This window comes from Rhizopus delemar, genomic scaffold (assembly GCF_000149305.1).
Source record: "Rhizopus delemar RA 99-880 supercont3.13 genomic scaffold, whole genome shotgun sequence".
In the NCBI taxonomy this organism is placed as follows: Eukaryota; Fungi; Mucoromycota; class Mucoromycetes; order Mucorales; family Rhizopodaceae; genus Rhizopus; species Rhizopus delemar.
In genome coordinates, this window is record NW_027137839.1 from 728,976 (window position 1) to 754,480 (window position 25,505).

General features: G+C 33.4%; 11 protein-coding genes across 11 annotated transcripts; 3 read left to right on the forward strand and 8 right to left on the reverse strand.

Annotated features, from left to right (window-relative positions):
- Positions 1–284: 284 nt before the first annotated feature.
- On the forward strand, positions 285–931 carry RO3G_14142 (30S ribosomal protein S4; the record flags this gene model as incomplete). The annotated part of the gene is made up of 3 exons (XM_067668726.1): positions 285–418; positions 468–855; positions 908–931. The coding sequence occupies 3 exons, from the start codon at positions 285–287 to the stop codon at positions 929–931; spliced, it is 546 nt and encodes a 181-aa protein (XP_067524827.1).
- A 135-nt stretch (positions 932–1,066) lies between these two features.
- RO3G_14143 (uncharacterized protein) lies at positions 1,067–5,361 on the forward strand (the record flags this gene model as incomplete). Its single annotated transcript, XM_067668727.1, has 25 exons — positions 1,067–1,117; positions 1,168–1,213; positions 1,263–1,396; positions 1,456–1,797; positions 1,876–1,979; positions 2,030–2,147; positions 2,205–2,380; positions 2,759–2,938; positions 2,994–3,058; positions 3,116–3,165; positions 3,215–3,254; positions 3,316–3,382; positions 3,436–3,492; positions 3,561–3,586; positions 3,659–3,757; positions 3,804–3,836; positions 3,886–3,908; positions 3,956–4,006; positions 4,059–4,144; positions 4,203–4,214; positions 4,262–4,346; positions 4,397–4,461; positions 4,524–4,530; positions 4,580–4,634; positions 4,688–5,361. 25 exons carry the CDS (start codon positions 1,067–1,069, stop codon positions 5,359–5,361), a joined length of 2,646 nt encoding a protein of 881 aa, XP_067524828.1.
- A 77-nt stretch (positions 5,362–5,438) lies between these two features.
- RO3G_14144 (uncharacterized protein) lies at positions 5,439–7,705 on the reverse strand (the record flags this gene model as incomplete). The annotated part of the gene is made up of 10 exons (XM_067668728.1): positions 5,439–5,537; positions 5,602–5,691; positions 5,737–5,910; positions 5,963–6,153; positions 6,215–6,479; positions 6,534–6,666; positions 6,729–6,834; positions 6,899–7,002; positions 7,060–7,223; positions 7,388–7,705. The coding sequence occupies 10 exons, from the start codon at positions 7,703–7,705 to the stop codon at positions 5,439–5,441; spliced, it is 1,644 nt and encodes a 547-aa protein (XP_067524829.1).
- Positions 7,706–8,111: 406 nt separating this feature from the next.
- On the reverse strand, positions 8,112–8,369 carry RO3G_14145 (uncharacterized protein; the record flags this gene model as incomplete). Its single annotated transcript, XM_067668729.1, has 2 exons — positions 8,112–8,170; positions 8,243–8,369. 2 exons carry the CDS (start codon positions 8,367–8,369, stop codon positions 8,112–8,114), a joined length of 186 nt encoding a protein of 61 aa, XP_067524830.1.
- Positions 8,370–8,549: 180 nt separating this feature from the next.
- RO3G_14146 (uncharacterized protein) lies at positions 8,550–9,272 on the reverse strand (the record flags this gene model as incomplete). Its single annotated transcript, XM_067668730.1, has 4 exons — positions 8,550–8,705; positions 8,759–8,791; positions 8,944–8,979; positions 9,054–9,272. 4 exons carry the CDS (start codon positions 9,270–9,272, stop codon positions 8,550–8,552), a joined length of 444 nt encoding a protein of 147 aa, XP_067524831.1.
- Positions 9,273–9,633: 361 nt separating this feature from the next.
- On the forward strand, positions 9,634–11,991 carry RO3G_14147 (uncharacterized protein; the record flags this gene model as incomplete). Its single annotated transcript, XM_067668731.1, has 8 exons — positions 9,634–9,659; positions 9,739–9,972; positions 10,143–10,353; positions 10,407–10,503; positions 10,569–10,884; positions 10,941–11,058; positions 11,111–11,762; positions 11,819–11,991. 8 exons carry the CDS (start codon positions 9,634–9,636, stop codon positions 11,989–11,991), a joined length of 1,827 nt encoding a protein of 608 aa, XP_067524832.1.
- Positions 11,992–12,389: 398 nt separating this feature from the next.
- On the reverse strand, positions 12,390–13,100 carry RO3G_14148 (uncharacterized protein; the record flags this gene model as incomplete). The annotated part of the gene is made up of 4 exons (XM_067668732.1): positions 12,390–12,437; positions 12,495–12,612; positions 12,721–12,818; positions 13,029–13,100. The coding sequence occupies 4 exons, from the start codon at positions 13,098–13,100 to the stop codon at positions 12,390–12,392; spliced, it is 336 nt and encodes a 111-aa protein (XP_067524833.1).
- A 741-nt stretch (positions 13,101–13,841) lies between these two features.
- RO3G_14149 (uncharacterized protein) lies at positions 13,842–14,838 on the reverse strand (the record flags this gene model as incomplete). The annotated part of the gene is made up of 2 exons (XM_067668733.1): positions 13,842–14,008; positions 14,196–14,838. The coding sequence occupies 2 exons, from the start codon at positions 14,836–14,838 to the stop codon at positions 13,842–13,844; spliced, it is 810 nt and encodes a 269-aa protein (XP_067524834.1).
- Positions 14,839–16,137: 1,299 nt separating this feature from the next.
- RO3G_14150 (uncharacterized protein) lies at positions 16,138–16,915 on the reverse strand (the record flags this gene model as incomplete). The annotated part of the gene is made up of 3 exons (XM_067668734.1): positions 16,138–16,148; positions 16,346–16,540; positions 16,594–16,915. The coding sequence occupies 3 exons, from the start codon at positions 16,913–16,915 to the stop codon at positions 16,138–16,140; spliced, it is 528 nt and encodes a 175-aa protein (XP_067524835.1).
- A 639-nt stretch (positions 16,916–17,554) lies between these two features.
- RO3G_14151 (uncharacterized protein) lies at positions 17,555–19,009 on the reverse strand (the record flags this gene model as incomplete). The annotated part of the gene is made up of 10 exons (XM_067668735.1): positions 17,555–17,717; positions 17,768–17,958; positions 18,146–18,176; positions 18,223–18,262; positions 18,314–18,405; positions 18,564–18,586; positions 18,638–18,686; positions 18,751–18,811; positions 18,875–18,897; positions 18,957–19,009. 10 exons carry the CDS (start codon positions 19,007–19,009, stop codon positions 17,555–17,557), a joined length of 726 nt encoding a protein of 241 aa, XP_067524836.1.
- A 1,092-nt stretch (positions 19,010–20,101) lies between these two features.
- RO3G_14152 (uncharacterized protein) lies at positions 20,102–21,881 on the reverse strand (the record flags this gene model as incomplete). Its single annotated transcript, XM_067668736.1, has 5 exons — positions 20,102–20,656; positions 20,713–21,010; positions 21,066–21,391; positions 21,445–21,567; positions 21,621–21,881. 5 exons carry the CDS (start codon positions 21,879–21,881, stop codon positions 20,102–20,104), a joined length of 1,563 nt encoding a protein of 520 aa, XP_067524837.1.
- Between the last annotated feature and the right edge of the window lie 3,624 nt (positions 21,882–25,505).

Below are 25,505 nucleotides of genomic sequence, written 5' to 3' on the forward strand. Positions count from 1 at the left end.
TTGTCACAGCAATCAAATTTTAAGATAGATGAGTAAAAAAAAGGAAAGAGAGTTGTAAAAGCTTCACAGGCTAGCAAATGACTACTCTTCAGGTTTTTGAACACTGTTCTTAGTTTATGACGATCTATTCTTAAGTCATTCTTTGTTTTGATGGGCAAACAGAAACCTAGCGTATGAGTAACTCAGGAACATAGCGGTTGTGACTGCTTTGTCTTTTTTTTTTGCATTTCTTAATTGTATTGAGTGATAACTTTTTTTTTTTTTTTAATTATACCTTCTTCATAATGAGACAACTCAAGCACCACGAACAAAAGTTATTAAAAAAAGTTGATTTTTTACAATGGAAAAAAGAAGATAGTCTTCGAGAAATCAAAGTAGTCCGCAAATACTTCTTACAGCAAAGAGAAGATTACCACAAGTAAAAAGACATGTTTTATATTATTGCATTCATTAATATGTTTTATTAGGTACAACAAATTAGTTGGTAATATTATTTCTTTGGCAAATAAGATTTCTTTATTGGACAATCGAGATCCTTTTAGAGCACAACAAGAAAAAGCACTTTTGGAGAAATTATATAATATGGGTATTGTGAATGCCACTACCAAATTTTCAGATTGTCGTAAAGTCACTGTATCCGCCTTTTGTCGTCGACGTTTACCTATTGTCATGTGTCGTTTAAAGATGGCAGAGACAGTGAAAGAGGCCGTGACGTTTGTTGAGCAAGGACATATTCGTGTAGGTCCTCAAACAGTGACAGATCCTGCATTTCTAGTGACTCGAACAATGGAAGATTATGTTACTTGGGTAGATACATCAAAGATCAAGAGAAAGATTATGAAGTACAACGACAAGGTAAAATTTAGAAATCCTTTTATAAGCTCTTTTTTATTTATTTTTTTACTAGTTGGACGATTTCGATCTTTTGTAAATTTAATAAAGCAATCATTTATACATAAAATAAAGCATCGAATTCAACTGTTCAAAACAGTAACTCTTTGTGTAACACATATGCCTTTCTCACACATTTAAATTACTATTTTTTATTCTTTTTTCTTTTCACACCATGTTTACTTGGCGAAATGCTTCAAAAACCCTTGGACGCCGTACTTGGATGGTATTTTGCCATATAAAAGCGACGTTCTTTTCTAAGCGTTTATTTATTAGAGTACAGCAGGCATTGAGCGTGCACATAGAGCTATCCTTTTTCCTGGTATGAGAAAACATAAGCGAATCATGTCATATGTCAACATTTTTTCTAGGGCAAGGCTCACAATATGTTGGAATGGGGAAGGATCTCTATAACCTTTATCCCAGATCAGCAAAATTAGTTTTTGACGAAGCAGACGAAGCTCTCAAATATGGGTTAAGCGCGCTTATTTTCGAAGGAAAACAGGTTAGAACAAAAAACAACATTATGTGCGTAATTATATACCCATAACATTTTAATTTTAGGAAAAATTGAAGCTTACTGAAAATGCGCAGCCAGCCATTTTGACAACCTCCTTAGCCATGTTGAGTGTTTTAGAAATAGAATTTGGGTTTGACATTGCTAAAGCTTGTAACCAAGTTTTGGGGCATTCACTTGGTGAATATACTGCTTTAGTGGCTACTAAATCTATGTCTTTGACCGATGCAGTTCAACTTGTTCGATTAAGAGGCGAAGCCATGACGCGTGCAGTAGCCGATAAGCAGGGAAATACAGCTATGTCTGCACTTGTTGTTAGAAAAGACAAGTTAATCGAGTTAGAGAAAGCATTAGAAGAAATACAGACAGAGTTACCCCCTGGTGAATTAGTACAAGTAGCAAATATCAATAGTGTAGGGCTTAGAAATCAAGCAAGAAAAGGGCATACTCATTAAAAGATGCTATAGTCATTTCAAGTAGTTATTAGTGGAACAACAAAAGGTGTTGATCAAGCTTCTCGTACACTTCAACAGAGACGCTTTGCTGCTCGTGCTGTAGATCTTCCTGTATCGTAAGTTGTACTAAATACACTTAAACAAGATTTATTGTTAATTATTTTAGTGCGCCTTTCCATTGTCCTTTAATGAGGCCTGCTGCCGATGTAATGGAAGAAGCAATAAAAAAGGTTGAAATAAAAAAACCATGTGTTGATGTAGTATCCAATGTCACAGCCAAACCAGTAAGTTTTATATGTATGAAAATCCATCTTCTAATTTTTACTCATGTGTATATATAGTACGCAAATGCAGAAGAAATTCCACAATTACTAGTCCAGCAGATCATGGCGACTGTACAATGGGAACGCAGTATTAATTATTGTAAAGGTCAAGATGTGGATGAATTTTTATGTTTTGGGCCGGGCAAAGTTTTGGCTAATCTATTAAAGAAAGAGTATCCATTAGATAAAATAACGTAAGTCAAATGTGATGATGTAAAGCTACTTTACTAATACACTTATACAAGTACAATTACAAGTGCTGATGATATTCTATCTTTTTCAAAACTCTTTTACAACAAACAAAAATAATGATTAAACATCTACGTTTTTATGATTCTATCACTAACGAAACTGTGCTAAGGTATTTAGCTGCATTACAAAAAAATAAAGCCCATCCCCTGTCTTTTAAAAATCAATTGGTTCAAAATCGAATCGAATGAAACAAATAGTCGATGAGGAGGGATATTTAATTCAATTCTTACAGATAAAAACAAAAATAGTACAACTTCATTTTCTTTATAATTTGTTACAATTTTCAGATACAATAGATCATTTCTACCACTTATTAGTAGAATAAACATAACACCTGTCAAAACTGCAACAGCTGTTAATTTAAAATTATCAATGATCCTAAAACAGGAAATTACAACTGTGACAACTGAAGTACAGACGACGACACAAAATAGAGCAGTGGATGTCAGTCGTTATGTTCATAAAAATCCAAGAGAGTTTAAAGGAAGATTAGGTTATGCGTATGCTCATATATGCGTTGTACATCTCACTTGATTTATTAAATTTATTATCTAGTTGCTTGAATACCGTTCTTAGAAAAGAAAAACCTAGTGTATTTTGTTCAAGAACATGTCGCTTGAGTAAAGCAAAACGCTATATATATTGTTTTTTGCACTATACTGAATGTACCTTATTAGGTAATGCATTATCAAAAGGGGTTGAATATCTTCAAGAGCTATCACTACAGGTTAAAAGAAAAAGAACGTGATTGATTTTGTCATGCTTATATTTAGTAGAATATTGCTGACTTGAAGAAATTGATTCAATGGAATGAAGGTAAAAGTCATTTTTTACTTACATGAATACAGGCTGACGATGAATAAAATTTTTGTTATAGAAAATAATATTAAATTCATGAGAATATCGAGTGATATATTTCCATTTGCTACTCATGAGAAAGCAGGGTAAGAAAATATCAAGCAGATATTTGTCTTGCTTACTCAACTTTATAATAAAGTTATGATATTGATTTTGCTAAAGATGCACTTGCCGAGGTTGGTGCATTAGCTAGAAAGTACAATCACAGATTGGTAAATTTGTATAGATAGAAACAAGCAAAGTTATTTACAATGTATGTTTTAGACAACCCACCCAGGACAATTTAACCAGTTAGTGTCGCTTACACCTAAAGTGATAGTGAATACTATTCGAGAATTAAAGCGTAAAATATTATTAAATAGGCTATATGTGTTGTTTTAATCTATTTATTAGACCACGCAAAAATGATGGATTTAATGGGACTGGACAAAGATTCTATTATGATCATGTAAGAAAAAGAGGTATAAAAACTCTTTTGTTTACTAAACTTATTTTGATATTAAAAAGACATATGGGAGGCGTTTACGGTAAAGTGCTCAAGTAAAAATTATAATTATCTCTGAGAATATTTACAACTCATTTATATTAGGTGATAAGGAAGCTGCTATAGCTGTAAATTTACATATTCATAAACTATTATTTTTCTTACACGTTTATAGAGATTTGAACAAGAGTATGTAAATCTTCCAGAGAATGTCAAGAGACGATTGGTAACTAGGAGAAGTTTGCAGTAAAATTAAATAATAAATATTTTGTTTTTAGGTTCTGGAAAATGATGAACTTGGATATTCTGTCTCTGATCTGCTTCCTGTATGTCAAAAGCTGAGTATTCCTCTTGTTTTGGACTGGTAAATATTTATATTTTTTTATGTAATTTATAATCTAATCACCTTTCTATCACTTTAGGCATCATCATTAGTAAGTTACAGGCACAATTTAAAAAAAAATACTTAAACAGTTGATAGCATCAATCCTGGCACTGTAACAGATCTTGTAAGCTTATTACCAACTATCAATAAAATATGGACGGATAAAGGAATAAAACCAAAGGTGAGTAAAAACGTTACTCGGAAAACTCGCAAAACTAATTTGTCTAACAGCAACACTATTCTGAGTCTAGAAGAGGAGCAAAAACAATCATGGAATTGAGGGCTCATAGTGACAGGTAAACAAAATTTAGGATTCCTTTTCAAACCAAAAAAGTTGCTTATTGTTATTTGTGAATAGGGTTAAGGTATTAACTGTATATGCTTTACTAGCAACCAACCTAAATATCTTTTTAGAACCTTCCACCTACTACAGACGATGTTGACTTGATGATTGAAGCAAAGGATAAAGGTACAAATCTTACATAGACTTTTTTTGTAGCCTTACACATTGTACACTTATAGAGCAAGCTGTACTTGAGTTATATAAGCTTTATGATTTACAACCTGTTAATGAAGAGTCTTACATACCTAGTAAAGGTATTGAAACGACTCAAACCAAAGGTCGAAAAAGTAACAAAAAGGCTGTTGCTGATAAAAAATTGAAGGAAGAGGATGGTGATTTATCAGAGGAAGAACAAGAAGCTGCGCAAGATGAAATTGAAGTAGAACAGTCTAAAATTATTGCAGAATCATCTGCAACTAGAAGAAGCAGGCGAAGCATAAAGACAGAATTAATTATGAATGATGTAGAAGACAAATCTATGACAAAAAAGACTCCTAAAAGAAAACGTAAGCAATTAGCTCCAGCAGACGTTGAGCCGGCTGTTACTGAAGAGGCAAGTGATATCGCTATAAATAAATCCCAAAAGAAAAACCGCAAACAGCCTTCACCAAAGATTATTGAAGAAGAAGTAAATGATGAAAAGAAAAAGACTTCTAAAAGAAACCGCAAAAATCCCCTTCCAAAAAATACCGAAACAATTGTTGATGAAGCAATGAATGAAATCGCAAAAAAGGCTTCTAAAAGAAAACATAAGCAAATGCCTACAGACGATATTGCAAGTGAACTAGTAATAGAAGAAATCAGTAATGAGCCTCAAAAAAAGAAAAAGAAGAATAAGACAAAAAAGGATTAAAACCTTTGTTCCCTCAAAAATAAATATTACGTTACTGTACAAAGTTTTATAAATCTGTGGTTCTTCTTTATTTACTATTATTCTGACAAGTGTGGGTTTCTACTGTATTCTTCTATTAATTCTTCATTGAGAGAAGGAGGAATAGTAGACAAGGAAGAATTAAAATGAATCATATTCTATAAACAATTAGCGATAAAATTACTAATCAAATAAAAAATTATTGTTTTATAAAGCACTTACCACATTCACAGCTTCTTTTTGTCCTCTTAAGGCTTCCATAGCTGCCTCACGACAAACATTTTGTAAATCAGCACCAGTATAATATTCAGTCTAATAGAGTATATCAATATCTGTCCATTTTTCTTTTTAGTTTACCTGTTTGGAAATATATATTAAATCAACATCTGGGCCTAATGGCATATTTTTTGTATGTATTTTAAGAATCTCAAGTCTAGCTTCTTCATCTGGAGGAGGGACATAAATAATTTGATCAAATCGACCAGGTCTCATCAATGCAGCGTCTAGCATGTCTGGTCTGTTTGTGGCACCCTAAAGATATTATATCAGTAAAACATTATACAGAATCCAATGCTGAGCATACGACAACTAAAACCGAATCAGCACTTTCAACACCATCCATTTCGTTCAAAAGGGTGGATAATACTCTTTCCTGAACACTGTCACCACTTGAACCCCCATTACCCATATTTCTTTTGCCTACAATAGCCTCTGTTTCATCAAGAAATATGATGGCTGGTGCAGATGAACGAGCCTTTTGAAAAGTTGTTCGAACTATAAAAAGCCAGTCAAAATACAAAATAAACTTCTAACAATACGAATCAAGATAGTTTACCAACTTTTTCAGAGTCACCTACAAAAGGTGAATATAATTGAGCACCGTTGATGGATAGAAATGCAATGTTAGTAGACGCAGCAATAACCTTTTTCGTTAAACGTAAGTAATTTAATACTACGGCTTTTTTTATAGTTACCTTAACTAGACTAGTTTTACTACAACCAGGTGGTCCATAAAGAAGGATGCCTCTTGGCGCTTTCAATCCTAATCTTGCAAATGATTCTTTATATAGGAGCGGCCATTCAATAGCCTGCTTTAGTTTCTAAAATAAAGAAATATGATTATTGGCATACGAGAAGTAAGTTTGTAAGTTTACCTTTTTCACTTCCTTTAGACCACCTACATCGTCCCAATTCATTTTTTCTACTTGAACTTGGAAACCTCTTTGCATAGATGGGCCGACAGAAGCACATGCAGACACAAAGTCATTCATGTTGACAAGAACCTCCCTACCAAAAGATGCTTTAGCAAAAGACGAAAAAAAAAAATGAAGGTTATGCAAATATATTACTCTTGCAAATTTTTACTAGCTCTTTGAACCGCAAGCATAGCTGCCTCTCTACAGGTAGCATTGATATCGGCAGCCACATATCCATTTGTCATGTTTGCAAGTGTTCCTTTTGTAAAAATATATATAGTAAGATGATAAATTTGATTCATTCCTTTGTTTAGCAATCTTACTCAAATCAAAGTTCTTATCTAATGGCATGCTTTTGATTTGTGATTCAAACAGAGAATATCTATCTTCTGCTGAAGGTGGTTCCATAGATATTTCTCGATCAAATCTGAAGAAAAAGCAAGTTAATCTTGAGCTTTTTTCTTTTATAAAGCTTATATTCTACCTTCCAGGACGACGAAGCGCAGGATCAATGGAATTTGGTCTATTTGTAGCGCCAACAATAACAAGTCTACCTCTTGATTTTATGCCATCCATGAGTGTTAATAATTGAGCTACCAATCTATTTTCATGAGATTGAGAATTATCGCGTTTTGGTGTGAGTGCATCCTAAATATAGGCTCGATTAGTTAAAAAAAAGCGAGTATTATGATACATACTATTTCATCTATAAATAAAATAACAGGTACATTCTCCTTGGCTGAATAATTTTGTGCCTCAAGAAATTTTGTACGTAATCTCTCTTCACTCTCACCTAGAAAAGGGCCATATACTTCAGGGCCCTGTATGACAAACATCTTGGCATGACAACGCTTTGCCATAGATGACACGAGGAAGGTTTTACCCACACCAGGTGGACCATAGAGCAAAATGCCTTTAGGACATTCAATACCCAATGTCTCAATCCAGTCCTTATAAAGGAAAGGATAACAAACAACCTCAAAGAGAGCATCATATGCCTTTTGCAAGCTACTGCTAGTTGACATGATTTTTTCAGGTGATTCAATAGACATTTGTCCAAATGAATTTTCAAGCCTTGACACTGATTCGTCTGCCTTGTCCGTTAAAGTAATACAAGTGGCTTTTGACATGATGACATGTATGTTATCTGGGTATATAGACTCGACATATATGGATATCTTGGGTGTAGACGCTCTTGATAGTGTGCAACCTGCTTTGATAACAAGACCATCTAATAGATTCTTAATATACTTTTCCATCAAGAAACAAACGAGTTAAAAACAAAAGAGCTTTCTTCAATATACAGTGTCATACCGAAATCTTTTGGCGTTCAGGAGCTTTATCAAAAATGAATCCAAAATAGGATAGCTGTTCTTCTTCAGTTAATTTACTTAATTCAGTTCTCAGTGATACTTTTATTGCGGTTGAAGGTTTATGGATAGGCACAATTCGAGGTACTAACAAAAGGAAAGAATATGAACAAAGCTTGCAAACACGATTTGATCTTTTGAAATATACCTTGCTTAGTACTCAAATTTATTGAAATAAAACTATCTGCAAAAATGTGGTTATCTGGAATTTTGGCTGGCCAAAGACTACAATAATAAAGCTTTTTTTTGTATACATGTGATTTAGATTTAAGATCTACAAGATTTTTTTCTTTTTACTCTTCACCTTTCCTTGTTCGGAATAAACTTCTACCCAACTACCAGGTGATTGACCGATCTTTTTGAGATCCTTAAAGGAAATTTTGGCGGTAGCTGGTTGAAAAAGATCTTTGGTTATAATAATCATTTTGATCGTTAAGAAAAGAGAGGACAAAAAAAAGTAACTTTTTATCTGGTTTTTAAAATTTGATGTTTTATTTACACATTTATTCATGCTCAATAGCTTGGAGAGTGTTTAATGTTTCCTTAATTTTTCTATTTTTTTTTTTTTTTTGGTTAATTACAAGTTTAAAGAATAGGATTGCTCTTACTCTCTTATCTCTTGAGTTTGCTGGCGTTTCTTTGCAATTTGATCTTCCATAAGTAATCTCAAAGTTTCTCTTGCTTGGTGCGGACGATAAGCATTTAAAATATGATGCATGTTGATAAATGTAGTACTGATATTCTCTATGTATTTACCAAACTATCAAATCTTTAATTTTCTATTATGAGTATTTAAAATTATCCATATTTTACCTCCTCTGGATCTTTTACCAAGGTATCTAATAGCTGTAAAAATTGCGTAATTAAAATTCTATTTAACCTCTTCAATTCCTGTACACGATCTATATTGACATTAGTTATGCTTTTTAGTTTTTTTATCTCGTTGTATTTATTTCAGTATTCAAACCTATTTCCCCATCTTTAAATAATTGCTTTACTCCAAGTTCATTTAATGTTGGTAACTGATCTTCAATCTACTTGTAAAAACTGGTTATATTCTTTCTCCCTCCGGATTTGTCACATTAAAGCTCGAATTCGTCGTCATTACCTGCCACTTCTGGTCAAATACTGTATATTCTGAAGTTGGTGCTGCTGGAGGTTCAAGAGATTGGATATAAAATTCGGGAATTGAAGGCGACGTGATAGGATCCATAGGAAATTCCTGAGTTTCTTTAGCTTCCTTCAGTAATCTCAGGTTTTCGTCTGTATATCTTTTATAATAATTAGGTGGATCCGGCCATGCACTTCTTGTGGTTTGTTCAGTCATTGCGTGTGTATGTATATTTATTAAGAAAATAAAAAGAAATAGTTTCCAATAACGTGTAGATAAATATAAACAAGCCACTTCAATGTCAGCTTTTTTGAGCCGCAAGCTAGTTTATGCGACACGCATAGATGCTCTTTTTTTCTCTTCTGGAAGACGCTCTATGGAAGAATTCATTGCTCACCAAATAGAACTAGTAGAAACAGAGAGAAAAGTGGATGTAGAAGAAACTGTGAAACTTTTATCTTCTTATGCACCAATTCAGCTACAACGCCGAGGCATTGCTCTTGTAGGTTTAAAAGTAACAGGTAGGAAAGATTATATATTGGGATTGCATGTTGACATTTTCTCAAAACATTAAGGAATGAGGACTGGTTTAGGAGGAAAAAGGTAAAAAAAAAAAGACAATATAATGGCGCATACAAACGCAACATATTCCTTTTTTCGTACTGAAAAAGCAAAAATGTAGTTTGATTGACCTTGAGCTTGCCAATCCAAATATTTTACCACCCATATTTCCTGCTCACAAAATATCAACAGGTGATATTGTTGGTATAGACGTATACAAGAAGGACAAGCCTGTAAAGGATGTTGGCAAATGGTCAGGTGTAGTTGCTCGAGTGACAGAGTCAAGAATGACTGTAGCCCTTTCTCAGGAAGTAGACGACGAATTACCAGCCGAGATTCAGGAACGCTGTCAAGTGTAAGTTGCTTCGCACTTTGTTTGCTCATAATTCTTTTTTCTAAAAGAATAATATATGATTTAGTGTAAAACTAGCAAATAGTATAACCTATGAAAGGTAAAAGGAGGAAGGACGCATATGTTTATAACAGACGATATATTAACACATCGCTTTGATAACTGTTGGATAGAATGCTAAAAGGTTTAGAAGCACTTCAAAAGAGATGTGAAGAAGGTGGTTCCAATCTTATTAATGTATTATTGGGTCAATCCGATCTATCTACACCTGAAAGGATGAGTGATATCGAATTTTTTGATGAGACACTAAATGATTCACAAAAAGAGGCAGTAAGGTTTGCTCTTGGCTCTCCCGAAATTGCATTGATTCATGGGCCTCCTGGAGTAAGATCATTACTATAAATACATTTTTGCATCTACTTAATTTTTGTATACAGACCGGTAAAACCTATACGTTAGTTGAAATCATTAGACATTTGGCAATCAACCAAAAGCAAAAAGTTCTAGTTTGTGGTCCATCCAATATATCTGTTGGTATTAAAAAAATAAAAAAAAAAAAAGTGAGATTTTGATGCAATATAACCATTTAAAAAAATTAGATAATTTGGTAGAAAGACTTGCTCAACACCGACTTCAAGTTGTACGCGTTGGACACCCTGCTCGAGTTTTACCGACTGTGGTAGACCACACATTAGATATAATCACACGTACCTGTGATTCTGGTAGGATTGTGTCTGATATTCGAAAAGAGATGGATGATACCTTGGCAAAGATTGGAAAGTCGAAAAATAGAACAGAAAGAAGAGCCATGTATGGCCTTATGAAGGATTTGCGAAAGGACTTTAGAGTAAGAGAAAGGCGAGTCATAGAGGAAGTATTGACAAACGCTCAAGTAACCATATCTACTTTAAATGGGTAAGTCCCTTGTTATATTTAGCATAGTGTTTTAAGCTCATGCCATGATCAAAAAGTGCTGCTAGCAGGAATATGATGAATCGAGAGTTTGATGTGGTTATTATTGATGAAGCCACCCAGGCTTTAGAAGCAGAATGTTGGATCGCACTCTTGAAGGCGAAAAAAGCAATTCTTGTAAGTAAAAATATTGTAAAATATAATGGGATATTTAGCTATTGTGTCTTAGGCAGGAGACCATTTACAATTACCACCCACAGTCAAATCACCAGTTAAAATTGGAAAAAAGATGATTTTGAAAAGAAAAGGATTGCCTACGGATACAGATCTTACCACGACATTGTTTGATCGCCTGTTGAGTATGTACAATAATAAAATCAAGAGAATGCTTATGGTTCAGTATCGTATGCATCAAAAGATTATGGAATTTAGCTCTAAAGAGTTGTATGAAAATAAGTTGATTGCAGATGCTAGTGTAGCAGAACATGTCTTGGCCGACCTACCAGATGTGGAAAGTACAGAAAATACAGATATGCCATTAGTCATTATTGACACAAGTGATACTGGACTCTCACATGAAGTCACAGATGATGCACAGGAAGAGCAAAGTAAGGCAAATGAGTTAGAAGTTGAGCTTGCAGTACGCCATATCAAGACACTGTTAAACGATGGACTCCAGCAAGATCAAATTGGTGTCATTACTCCCTATGCTTTTCAGGTCTCAAAACTACGAAGAGAGATTAGAGAAAATTGGCCAGGGATTGAAGTAGGCACGGTGGATGGCTTCCAAGGACGTGAAAAAGAGGCCATTCTCTTATCTCTTGTTCGGTCAAATGATATAGGTGAAGTAGGCTTTTTAGCAGAAAAAAGAAGACTCAACGGTAAATGAAAGTAAACTAGGAAAGAAATAATATCATATTTATATTTTGTCATATAGTGGCTATGACACGAGCCAAGAGGCATTTGTGTGTAATATGTGATTCAGAAACATTATTAGGAAACAAAGGTGGTGGGTCAGCTCCTGTCCGAAATGACGGTGGATTCTTAAAGAGATGGATAGAATGGTTAAACGAAGAAGCAGACTTAAGATTTAGTGAATTTGTAGTTTAAGAAGTAGTAAAATAAAAACTACCGTATGGTTAAAGCTTCTTTGAAAATACAGGATATTAAATATGTCATGTTCATTATGCAAAGATCACTCTAGATCAACGTCGGTCTTTAAATTACACACTTTTCTTATGCAGTAGAGTTAAGGGGTAAATGTGTATTCTTCTATTTAAACATCCCCAGGATACAAAATCTCTGGAAATGTATTTGTATTATCAGTTAATTCACAAAAATGGTGTATAAATCGAATGGGGTATGCAATATCCACAAATAGGTATACATTTGCAAGTATATAATCTTCTAAATACAAATCGATCATCACAAAATAAATTTCAACTACAATGTAAATACACACTAAACTCGCTACTGCAATGGGAGTGACAATTTCTAATGGATCCATTTCATAAATCCACCTTAACCAAAGCGAACTCAAGCAAATGGCGCCTAAACTACAAACACTGCAAATAAATTAACATCTTTTTTGCTTAATAAATTTTTACACTTACAATGGAAGTGCGCCTGAGAAGGGAAACTTCTTTTGTAATGTATACAGCAGTAAGCAGCATAAACCTGAAATAGACATCATCATCACCAAAGTACCTTCTACGTATATTAGCTTTGATACTATTTGAATTGTCAGGTATAGATAAGGGGAACTTATAATATGCTTACTGGTATTTGAGGCTACTATAGCCATTGATACAGTAAATAATGACAACATGGTTATTCTACTTGCAATACTTAATTGTTTGTGCTGCGTCTTCAATTGCCATAACATAATTACTGCCACTATAGCAACTGGTAATGAAGTTATCCACCAAGAATAAGTACTAAAATGCATTTTAGGATACAAAAATGATATATTCTTTGCTTATACCTATCCCTAAGCCATTGAAACAGTGGATAGATACGTGCAGTAAAAAACGTTATAAAAGATACCAGTAGAAATTGCCCTGTAGTTATCAATATCACTTTTCTAACAAATACTTCAAGTAGTTTAATACATGTTAACCTGTGCGTAAATAACAGATTCTACTTACACATTTGCTGGTCCTTTGTTGACCGAATGACTGTAATTCCAAAGATATCTTGGTCAAGTTGACTGGAACCATATCGTTCAAGTGAGTTTGTAATTTCTACAACTGAGTAGTATCTGGTCTCAGTTCTTTGTAAGGGACTGTTGATTGCGTTATACCTATTACTGCTCATTAACCCTTGTTTCAGGTTTTTCTGTAAAGAAAAAAAAAAAAAAAAAACACAACTGCTTTCATTTGTGTTCCCCTTTTAAATTAATATAAGCTCTTGATTGGCTGAAAAAGCTCAACGTTCTCCTTACAGAAAAAACATCATTCATGCAAGGGATTTCTGTAAACAGAAATGGTTTCAGCAGAATCAAGTGATTTGAGAGCGATAAATGCTAAACACAGCATAAATAACTCATTAAGTAATAAAATATTATAATTATTGATTTATTTGCTTACATGAGAACATTTTAAAAATAGCATTCGATTTGACAAAATACAAAGCAAAGAAAAATAGGCAGTTACTAACCGAGCACTGTTGTTAATCCTTCATAAGGTTTACGGTAATTAAATAAGGAGATTTAATTCATTTGCTGCTTCTTTTTATTGAATGCTGCCCTTGTTATTGCATGTGATCAAGCCATGTTTATTTCGCGCTTTGTTATGTATTCTTACAGGCTATTTTCATAAATGGGCTTACCTAATAGCTATTCAAAAACATTATTTGAGTAATAAACTTGAGTATATCCGTTAATTAAAAAAGGGTATTCTTTATATTAGCCTCGCTGAATATTTTATTATCATTATTAACTTTTAAGGGGTCAGCCTGTTCTATACATTAACAAAGTGGTTGTCTATTGCTTTTTTAGGGTTGCTTTCTTGAGGATAATTGATAACAACTGAATCACGAAGATGATGAGGAAACATAGGAGTCCTTGGTGTAGATTGATTACTCTCACTACTATAATAAGAACTAGCGCGTTGAGCGTTCTTGACTGCTAAATGAAGTGAAGAACTTGAACTATCACGCCACTGTCTTCCTTTATAATCCATTCCATCATTAAATCCAACCCATTGTACTGAAGCAACCGATTTAGCGCCTAAAGAAGCTCTGTCTGCCGCCTTCTGCGACTTATGTTGTGTTGATGAAAAGGTTTCCTGATTGATCTTTGGGTATAGTATTACTTGATGAGTGATTTGAAAATAAATTAAGTGTCAATCTTTTTAACCCTTTTTGCTGTTGTGAAGCATCGGAAATGTTGACTGTATGAAACTCTTCTTCTTCTTCTTTGAGTGTTGGGTGTTTGGTATAATAATCCTCGGTGGAGAATTTAAATTGAGTTCCAAGCGAGATGGCACTAATTCGAACATTCATTGGATTCGTTACTGCCAGCTCAGGTAGACTAAGGAATGGTTTGGTATCGAATACCATGGAATTCGTCATTTGTATCTTTTCATCTAGAGCCAGTTCCCTCATGGTTCTTGCAGCTCTTGAGTTGGCCTGAATGTCTTGCTTTTGTGTTTTGCGTCTTTTATATAAAAAGAATCCAATCGCGATAGCCACTGCGACGATGATGCCCGCGACGATGCCTCCTATGGCTGCACCACCAAGGCTTCCACTGCTGCTCAAATCGGCTTGGGATCTATGTAAAATAACTCTTTTATCTGTATTAATCCAATTTTGACTGGTTATATTCCAGTACAGAGGCTCGCTTGCCATTGATAAAGCACTTTCTTGTCCACCATAGTACAGGATCAAATCATCAATCAAGATTCCTACGTGTCCAGACCTAGGTCGACCATTTGATTTCAATTGTGTCCATGTCATTATAAATGGCGTATCCAAATCAAGCTGCCACAGATCCTGCAAGACTTCTCCTTGATTTTCGCCACCAAATACAATATACCTTCGATCGTCTATCTGGGTTATAGTCGCGTCCTTACGAGCGTCAGGCCATACTGTAGAATGGTTCTTTGCTACAAGAGTTGACTGAGAGGTAAGCATATCATGCCACCAGCAACTGCTACTGCTGCTAAAACAAGAAATGATCCATTGTTGATATAAAAAAGTGACGTGTCCTGCCATCGCAACATCTGAGCAAGGAACCTGGACCCATGTCTGATTTGACAATGAATATGTCCAGATCGGATCAGAGACTGGCTGATGCGTGGTTGCGGATAGACCGCCAATGAAATAGATCTGACGGTTTATTGCAATTGAGGTATGTCTAAACCTTGGGGAAGGACCGTTGTTATTCGTGTGATTTTTGTAGTGTGGTGGATGTAAGCCAAAAAAGGAAGTGATCGAATGGTTAGATGATAGTAAATGAGAGGTATGTCCAACAGAGGGTATAAAATGATTATTGGTTGTTTCTGTAGAATGAATTGAGAGATCTGTACTATTGAATTGTAAGGTGAGTAAGGGTGAGGCAAAATCGGAATTATTTGCGCTGTTTGTGCCGCCTAGGATATAAATGGTGCCATTTTGGAAATAGTGTGCAGTTGAGTATTTTCGTCCCTCTGCATAAATAGATGAGAGTTGTATAAAGATAAATATGACCAGCTTAAGGTATTTCATGCTTTGTGTTTTGATCCTCTTAGTATAATATAAATTAAAAAGAAAAGTAAGAAGAATATTGTATATAAAATAAGAAAGAAAAAAAAGAATATAAAAATAGTTTGCAAATTGTTTTACCCTCAAGTTAGTAGACCGTATAAAGTAAAGTAACTCCATGTTGATAGATTCCTTATATCTCGATTTGTGTGACACGACTGGTTAGAAGAGATCTCGAAAGGTCCATTTCAAATCAGGAACACAACGACATGCATTATGGTTCAACTCCGTCTATAAAATATCTCTTATGTTGCCTCAATTTAATTGTCAAGCCCATATACTTGGCATACACCATCAAAGCTCAATGTAATCAAATTCGGTATATCAATATTACTTTGTAGTATAGTTGTATAATATGAGATGGCAAAGATGAAAACAATCGGGTAAAAAGCTAAATGCGATTCTTTGCTACTAAGCATTAATTGTTTAGCTGTGGCTTTCAAATTTTGAAAGTATTCTTTTATTTTTTGTTGGAGGATGAAACGAGATAGAAAGATGGTGCAATTATCAAATCTATGAAATGTCTATAAAAAAGAAAGTAAAGCTTGAAGCTTGTACAAGTTAAAGAATCATAATAAATATAAATAATATTGTACAGTGTAATTACTTATAGAATACAGACTTTATGTCAGTAATGGATTAAAAGAAAGTGTTTTATATGTAATTTAATTTAGACCTAATAAAATAACGATAAACATGGCAATTAATACGGCTAATATACAAGCAGATCCAAAAAGCACTGCCCCTCTACTTGCAGGAAATTGCCCCTTAGTTAAGGCAATCTGTGTGTGAAAGTATCTAGCATTAGCAAAATAAAGGAAAACGATACTAAATACAACAAAGGTTGCACCTATTGATTTGCCAGCCTTTGTTTGATCATTAGATTGAGGCGATAAATGATATAATTGTGTGATGGCTATATATTATGATATAAATATCAAATACATGTAACCCTGTTTAATCACTTACCCACACCAACAGTGATTAGTGATAATGAAGTCCTTAGCCAAGCTAAAAAGGTACGTTCATTGGCTAAATGATCTCTTGCAGTAGCTGATTTATTCTCTAATAAATATGAAGTTGAAAACCTTGAGTAAATCTTTCCTAAGATACTGTAAGGTCCCTTTTTATGTTTGTTATGCTGTTGTTCTTTATATCTTTGCCTCATCTCGTCCTTTTCTTCTTTCGTCTTTGTTCTAATCAAAAAAGGTGGTTCAACATCTGTTGATTCAGAAGATTCATCTTGTAATGCATTTTTACTACATCCTGGTTTTTGTTGTGTGTTTTCCATGATTGTAAATTAAGCAAAAAACATAAAAATAAAAAAGTAAAAAAATAAAAAAAGCGAAATTGTTAAAATGGTAATTCAATTATCTTGAAATTGACGTCATATCCAAATGCTAAAGAAGTACATGCCTCTCTCTAGTAAAAACTAGAAAGTTTTTTTTTTTACTATTGTTTCAAAAAAAAAAAGGAATCCGGTAATGGAGGGTTGCATATGCTTTATTATATCTCTAGTGCCAATTTGCGGTTTAAGAAAATGAATTGAGGGTAATTTAATGACCAGCTTGCTTTTATGTTGGTTTTTGTTTTGCGATCCTTTCAGACACAGTTTGCAGTTCTTTCATTGATCCATCTACGGCCTTACACTAATCCAATTGCACTTTTTTCATCTTTTTTTTTTCTTCCAAGATGAACAATCAATACCACTCTAAATCTCAACATAATCTTTCAAATATTCAAACTAATTGTATCTATATACTAATTGAGCATGTATCAAAAAATAAAGTAGCAATGCACAGAAAAAGGCTTCATTTTACAAAATAACCTCGCAAGTTGGTAATGAAAGCAGTGTTTTTTTATTTTTTATGGAGACCATCATACCATTAACTCTGAACACCATTCGTTCACACGTAAATTCAATCCCAGATTAAGCAACCTCCAACTGACGAACAAACTCTTCAAGCTCTTCTTTAATCGACTTATTCATTTCCTTTAATTCATCATTTTTTTTTTCGGCATTTTCTAATTCTTGTTCAAGATCAATAACATGCTTTTCTAAATCCTCAGATTTTTTATTTGATTCTTGAGATCTAATTTAAATGCTCAGCACTTCCCTTTCATTTCTCTCTTTGTCATTTACTTTAAGTTTACTAGAATTAGTTCATCCTCGATTCTCTTCAATCTAGTTTCTAAGCGTTCATTTTTTACTTTAAAAGAAGTAATCTCATGTCCCTTTTGAATATTTTCTTCTTCGAGTTGTTTAATTTTATTTGCAAAATCATCACCAAGAGTAGTAGCAGTTTCAGCTTCAGCTCGAAGCAAGTTTAATTTCTTTTGTTAATGTTAGTTATCAGACAATAATGTGTTTTATGACTGTACTTCTTTCAATTTCTCCATTTTTATAAAGAAAAAAAGAAAGAAAGAAAGAAAAAAGGCTTTTTTGTTTATATAAGAATATGTTGTGTTCTAACTTGCAGAATATGGTTATTTATTATTTTGTTATTTTCCTTATTTATACAACATTATCAACACCAGTTCCTCCAAACATTCTATAAACAGGTGAGTATAACATGACTCATTTTCTTTATCTATTACCTTGAACTAGCAAATGCTTGTCCACTAAAGGCAGCGATACCTTTGAAATAGATTAATTCATGCATTTTATATTAAAATAAGCGTGTGTTACCGTAGCAAATAGCAGCCAGTAAAAGAGAAACACCAGTAGCAATTAATGGACCGACGTTTAATAGATTAGAAAGGAACATGACCACAGCAAATCTATTGTTGACATTATTATTTATAAAGCTGCTTTAATGCCTCATAAACTTACGCTAAATATATTAAAGCACGGAAATAACAGTTTTCAAAATAAGCAATAAACGAGTCGCTACAAACCTATTAATCATCTTTTATCTATCTTTATAATTTCCACTTACAACTTAGGACTTGTTGGACAAAGCTAACAGATAATAATTTAATACACCATTCTTTCTTTAGTCCTCAGTCTTACCTTTAAACATAATGGAACTTCGATACCGACTAAAATGAATGCAATCACCCTTTTTTTTACTGTATTAGTTTATTCTGCTCGCGCCTTTTTTATAAAAAAAAAAAAAAACTTACCATCCAACAATACTAAATACAACATGTTGCATAAAGCCCACAATACCCAAAGCAATCAATACTGTTTCAAATAAATAAAAATTGCACTGTTTACTTTTGCTCAGGAAAAAAAAAAAATACTTACAAATTATAGAAACAATACCGAGCCTAAATCATTGTAAACAAACCTCTTTAGTCAATATTCACCTATAATCCTACTTACTTACCACTGTCCATAAAGAGAAAAGTTTTTAGATTTAATTTCGTCAAAGACACCCATTCTTATCAAAAAAGTTGTAAAAATTGAAAAAAGAAACGCAACTTTGACCTTGTCTTTTTTTTTTTCGAAGAAAAAAATGAAATGAAAACTCCGATGGTACCACCTAAAAAGCTTGGTTTGCGTCATTATTGTGATCATTGTTCAGTTTCTTTATTCTCACTGTGCATGTTGTGTTGTTATTTGAAGACATGTCTTGCTGCTCATTGCATGTATGCCTTGATTTTGTGTGCGGTTTCTATGTGTTAGAAGTGAACAACATATTTTTAAAAAAATCTTCACTCTAGAGACGTTCCTTGAAGAACTACTTGTCTGCTGCCAAGATAATTTCTCCCTTTTAACCGAGCTTTTTTTTTTTGTTAATAAAGTATTGACTAGAATTGAAATTTCTTCGGCTGTCAAGTCTTTATTTAAATGCATGATACTCTCACATGACCATTGGTCAGCGTAGTTCTGTATTTTGTCTGTAGCTTACTGCTTCCTTTTTCACATTTGCAAAAGATGAAACAGAGCGATTGTAGTTTATTTAATATAAAAGAAACTTATTCTTATTGAGTAGCATGTTTTTAAATAAAAATAATAAGGGTACCATCAGATCAATACAATTTTAAAGAATGAATTATCTTGTCTGTACACACGTATTTATATTTAATATTGTATCAACTTTCAATAGTAATGCAATCGACAAAGACTTAGGATTATGGCAATTATTCATTAATTTTTTATTCTTTCTAATGAATCAGTACAAGCTCTCTATTCAAAGTGGTGATATTAAAGTATATTAAAGACTTGAAAGCATTTTATGAACACTTTCAATCACCTTCTATTATATAAAGCTACTTTATCTGTTGTCCTTAATGAGATCGCAAACAAGCAAAGAGGAACCATAAGCTCAGTGAGCGTAAATATAAAGGGGTGACTAAGAAATGTGTCAATCCGATGGCGCGTCTTGTGCCTGTTTGTAAATAAACGAATAGGGTGTTTATCTTGATTGGAATTGTAGAGCAATTGAAAAACAAAGAATATGCCATGAATCAAAATAGAAAGAGAAATTACTAATTTTTTTATGTATAGAAATAATAACAATAATAATGATTATAAAATGTAAATAAAAGACTGGTCTTGTTCATCACTAATGTCTTCTTGAACATATGTACAAGAGTCAACCACAGTTGTATTTGAAGTATGTCCCATCAATAATAATCTTCTACGGTTCACAACCGCCATTCTCCAACGAGCCACTAAAAAGAGTACGACGACCACGCAGTTGGCTACAAGATAACCCAACATACCTTCAATATAAGGAGGGTTAACCATCATGAGAGGGCCCACAAAGTTACCGATAGTATAGAAGAGCATGAGTACACCATTGTAAAAGATCTTTTTCGTGTAACCAGTCACATTATTTGAGATGCAAGTGATCAGTAACACATAGACACTCACATAGGACCAGGCCATGTAGAACCCAAGTAGTTTTGCTTTGGTGACTGGAATGACGAGCAATAAGATCAAGCCGATGATGTTGAGGGCGGTTAGGCCGCAAGCTGTATAGATTGTTTGTTGAAATCGTCGTACACAAAAGATGCCAATAAGAATGAAAAGAATAGTGGAACCACCAGCACCTGCGGTTAATAAAGTAGATTGCAATTGCTAACAAATTAAAGGTGAGTTTGGATGATGATCTGATGAACACATTGATATTTTACATTAAAACCAAAGCTTGCAGTAATCTGTCCATTATAAATAGTCATGGCACCATTTTGAAGATTGATTAATAAACACGAAAAACAAAAACACCAGAATCGAACTTCCTTGAGAGCTTCCCAAATTTGTTCCTTTTTGATTTCAGTTGTACGAACAGTTGCATTATCTTTTGTTCTTTCTTCAACCAACAATTCTTGTTCAGCATTAAGTCCTAATGCGGATGATTTGGGTGAATCAATTAAAAAGAAGAATGAGAAGATGCCCATCAAAATAGTCACCCCACCAAGAATGATCATAAGCCTAAACGATATGAGGGTTGGATATAAGGTTATTTGTACGACTCTATGTCTCTTACCATTGCCATGATTTCAACCCACCAACATTTGTTAAATGTCCGATACCATAAGCGACAATACCACCAATGAACAAAGCAAGTCCGTTACAAATCCAGAAAGCGCCGAGTCTGACGACTTGTTCAGATCGTCTGTAAAATGTACTGATCAACAGTGTCAAAGAAGGATAAATGCCTGCTTCAAAAAATCCAAGCAAGAAACGCATGGCGGCCACTTGAGAAAAGTTTGTTCCAAACGCTGTGCAAAGTAAAACGACGCCCCAAAGAACAACAAGAATGCCAATATATTTTCCGACAGGAACACGTTGTAAAAGATAATTGTTGGGTAACTATGTAGATAGGTTAACAATCGTGTAGTTGTTAGCCATTGCCTCTACTTTACTTGGAAAAGAAAATAACCCAAGTAAAAAATGGATCCAAGTAAACTAAATTGTGAGCCAACAAGATTTAAATCTTGTTTAAAGGTCATTAAAGCAGCGTAGTTGATGGTTGATTTATCAAAGAACTATACTTGAAATGTTTAGAATTTAAATCAGATACAGTTGAATGTGTATTTACTTGTAAGAAATCGAGAGTACAAATGATGGGTAAAATCAAGAAATCAATTTTTCTCACCAGTGCTTTTTCTTCTTCAGAATAATCCAGTTCTTTTAAATCGGCTGCTACACTGAATATATCTTCTCTGTTTCGTGAATATTGCCAATTTTTATCATTGTAAGTAGTCTCAAGCTCCAACGCTGGTGATTGATGACGGTCGTACACGCTATCATCCATATAACGATAGTTTAGTGAAGCAAACTTATCATTAGCAGGATCCATATTATTCATTTATTATGTAATGTACTCCTTTAGGAGAAATCGGATGCTAACTTATAATTTAAAAAGTAAAAGAAGAACATCACTTATAAAAAAGTTTTTATTTTAAATTACAGAGGGTGGAGACTGAAAAGAAATTTGTTTTTATAAAATTTACTGTAACCTCTCCTTTCCATTACTATTCTAAATGAAGTAAAAATACAGATTTATTGTCTCCTCTTTTTTTCTTTTTTGTTTCAGTGGGCGAGAGAAAAAGGATTTTATAATTTCTATTGTTGACCGTTTTTTTTTTTTTTTTTTTTTTTCTTTATTGTTAAGGTAGAGTTTTAGTCTGTAAATGTACTTGGACTAAAACAAATATAGGAATAATGTATCTTTGCATATGCCCTTTGTATTCGGAGTTCAACCTGAAATTAAAGAATGATAAGTTTTTTGACGTGTGTTCCCAGATTGTGGTGATACAAACACCCTTTGCATAACCTGGGCACAATCGGCGATCGAAGTCATCTGCACGAGTTTATTTTAGGATCTCAGGTCCAGGTTAGGTTGGACCCCTCACCCCTTGGCTTAAGCTTCATTTTTATTGCTTGATTCGCTTTCTCTTTTCTAAATAAATCATACTAAATTCACTCTCATTTCATTCACAGCTATTTTTTTTTAAACATAAAAAAATAGCTTTGGTTTTTTTTATAAATTAATCAAGAAAGATATATCGAAAGAGAAAGAAGGAGAGGGCGTGTGTGTAAAGTTAATATGATTAATTAAATGCATGAAATCGAATGATTTCTATGTAATTATGTTATACACAAAATAGTAAAGAAATGATATTATCAAATCAGAATCATTGATCTCGGATTAAAATATCATTTTGCCCGTCATTTGTGATACAATGTTTTTTTAACGTGGTGCATAGTTATAAAATGAATACAGGGTGCACAGCATCCTCTGTTTATAAATATATCTCATTCTATATTAATCACAGTCTCTCTTTCCTGTCCATATTTTATTTGGACACTTTATCATTGCTATTGTTCACAGTTCATTACTGTTTAATTTTACTAGACTTTTTTTTTCAATCTGTGAATCTTTGATGAGCTCGGTAATTATATTCCTTTTCAACCGGTATTTCGGATTCCTTGCTCACTACCCTCACAATTTCTGCTTAGCTTGAATTTCAAAAGAGCTGGCAAGTATATCTTTTTATTTTTAATAGAAACCATATGTAATCAAACAATCATAACAGCAAAAAGAAAAAGGAACCTGGAAAAGATGATTTGGTATATAAGCTTCTACATATCTTCCCACATAATAATTGAAAGTCACATCTACAATTGGTATCAATACAGATACGCATGTTAAAATGAATAGTACAAAGCGGATCATTTGAACAATAAAAACAAATGATTAGTTTCTGTTCAAGCCATCGCTTTATTAAAGTCCATCGACGAGAAATATGATTAGTCGATATATCATACAACATCGCCACCATTAATTTTGCACTGTGCATGTTTATGAACATGTCGTATTGACTCAGAAAGATGAACCAATAGCCAATCACAACCTCAATAAACCATAGTCAGCATAGTTTGATGAATACCGAGAGAGATAGAAATCCTTTGTCAAGGACTAGGAAGCATGCTCCAGCTATAACTTAAAGTAGCAGTATAGATTGTTTAATATAAACATATCTTTAAAAGTAAGAATTTTCCTTTCCCCTATTACCAACAACTGGGATATCAAAACGATAAATTCTTTAATGTTCTAGATCGTGAAAAAAAAAAAACGAGCAACAAAGTTAAACTGACTAACTTGAAAATCCTTTATTGTTTATTCCATGAATATTTACTAATAAATCTATTTGTTTTCAGCAACTAGCCCGTAGACTATTTCATTGGCCTCTTCTTCAGGACCACATAGATAGCCAAACTTGAGTAGTTATTTCCCAAGGCAAATTTTTAAAAGTAAGCAAATGTACTCAAATTAAAAAGCATATCACCATAAATAATTACTGTATTCACTAAATTTTGGGGTAAGTTTACATGCTTATTACTGTTTTTGTATATTTTTTTAATTTTTCTTTAGATTATTGCTGATGCTCTTATCATGATGATTGATGTAGTCAACAATACACTTGAAGCATGCGCATGGACCAAGTCTGCATTATATATACTATTGTTCCATAGTCGATTAGGAACTGTGAAGGAATAATCATATCATTATTGATTGCTTATTGTCAAATGAATAGCTTACTATGTACTGCATTCCAATATACGTAAATAGAATTGGCACTAAATCACTCATTTAATATGAAGCAATTTTACAAGACCGCAGTGAGCGCATGATGTCTTGTAGGTATTGTTTTGCCTACTCCAGGACAAAAGAAAGAATGAAAAACCAGATCTCTTTTGGAATTAAGGATATAAATGAAAGGAAAAGAGTAATAAGGAAACCAAGTAAATCAACACTGGTTGGAATTTCGAGGTAGCCAATTTAGGGGTCTTTGGCCTGATTGTAGAGGATTTGATGGCAGTTTATCAGCATGGGAAAGCCAGTCAAATTCATTCATCTGTTTCCAGCTTCACATCGCAGCCTGTTTATGTACAAACTAGCAGCGATAATCCAGAACATTCTATAACCAAGAGAGATCAATACTTGTTCATCTGTGCAGGATATAGATATCAAATTTGGAAATAAATCTCAGCACATACTAATATTTATTCATGAGGGTGTTATAACCTTTAGAACTATCGAACTGATTTTATGACTACAAGCAGCAGCATTGAAACAATGATAATCTATTGTCAACAACTAGCTCTTTTTTTTTTTTTTGCTTGTGATTTGGCAGAAATATTCCATAAAACTAGCAAGGCTGTGACTGATAGCGATATTTGTATATCAGGATAGATTGAAAATTAGTACTCTTCTAAATTCTTAAGAAATGAAAAGCAAAACAACTTACGAACTACAAACTCTTAATTTGCTGCTTTAATATTATTTGATAATGTTAACCTACAGATTGACATCTTGTTTATTGTGTCAGTTTCTATGTTATTGATAAAGCGTGACAGACAAATTTAATGTGTATACTAAGATTATTGAAACGAAGTAGCAACCTATGGGCTCTGAATGTCTGATTTTTTCTTTAAAAAAAAAGCCATTTACTATATTACATTTATTCCTATACTTATTGGAACCTATTTGTGAATCACTGAAGTTGCTTAACTATACATAATGTTCATCTACCAACCTTATTATTTATTTTCTTTCTATCATTATTAACTTCATTTGTAAAGTATATTTGTGTGCAGATCGTATGTAAGACCATCATGTGCGATCAATACAGCCTTGTATAGAAAAGATCAAGCTTTCATCAGGATTATTTTCTGCTGTTTTATATAGGAAAATAAGAGCTTAAACGTATTTCTCTCCAACAATCCCTCTCTCTTCCCTTTTAAAGCCCTGAGTGGGTACCCAAAACATACTTTTTTCATACCAGCTTAATAGTGAGACTTTACTCATGGATACAATATTAAAGTTTTCAAGGTGTGTTCATTTTACATAACTTGTGTACCCTCACAAGACATGTGCTTGTTTGTGTAAATAGGAGCCATTTTATTGGTAAGCAAT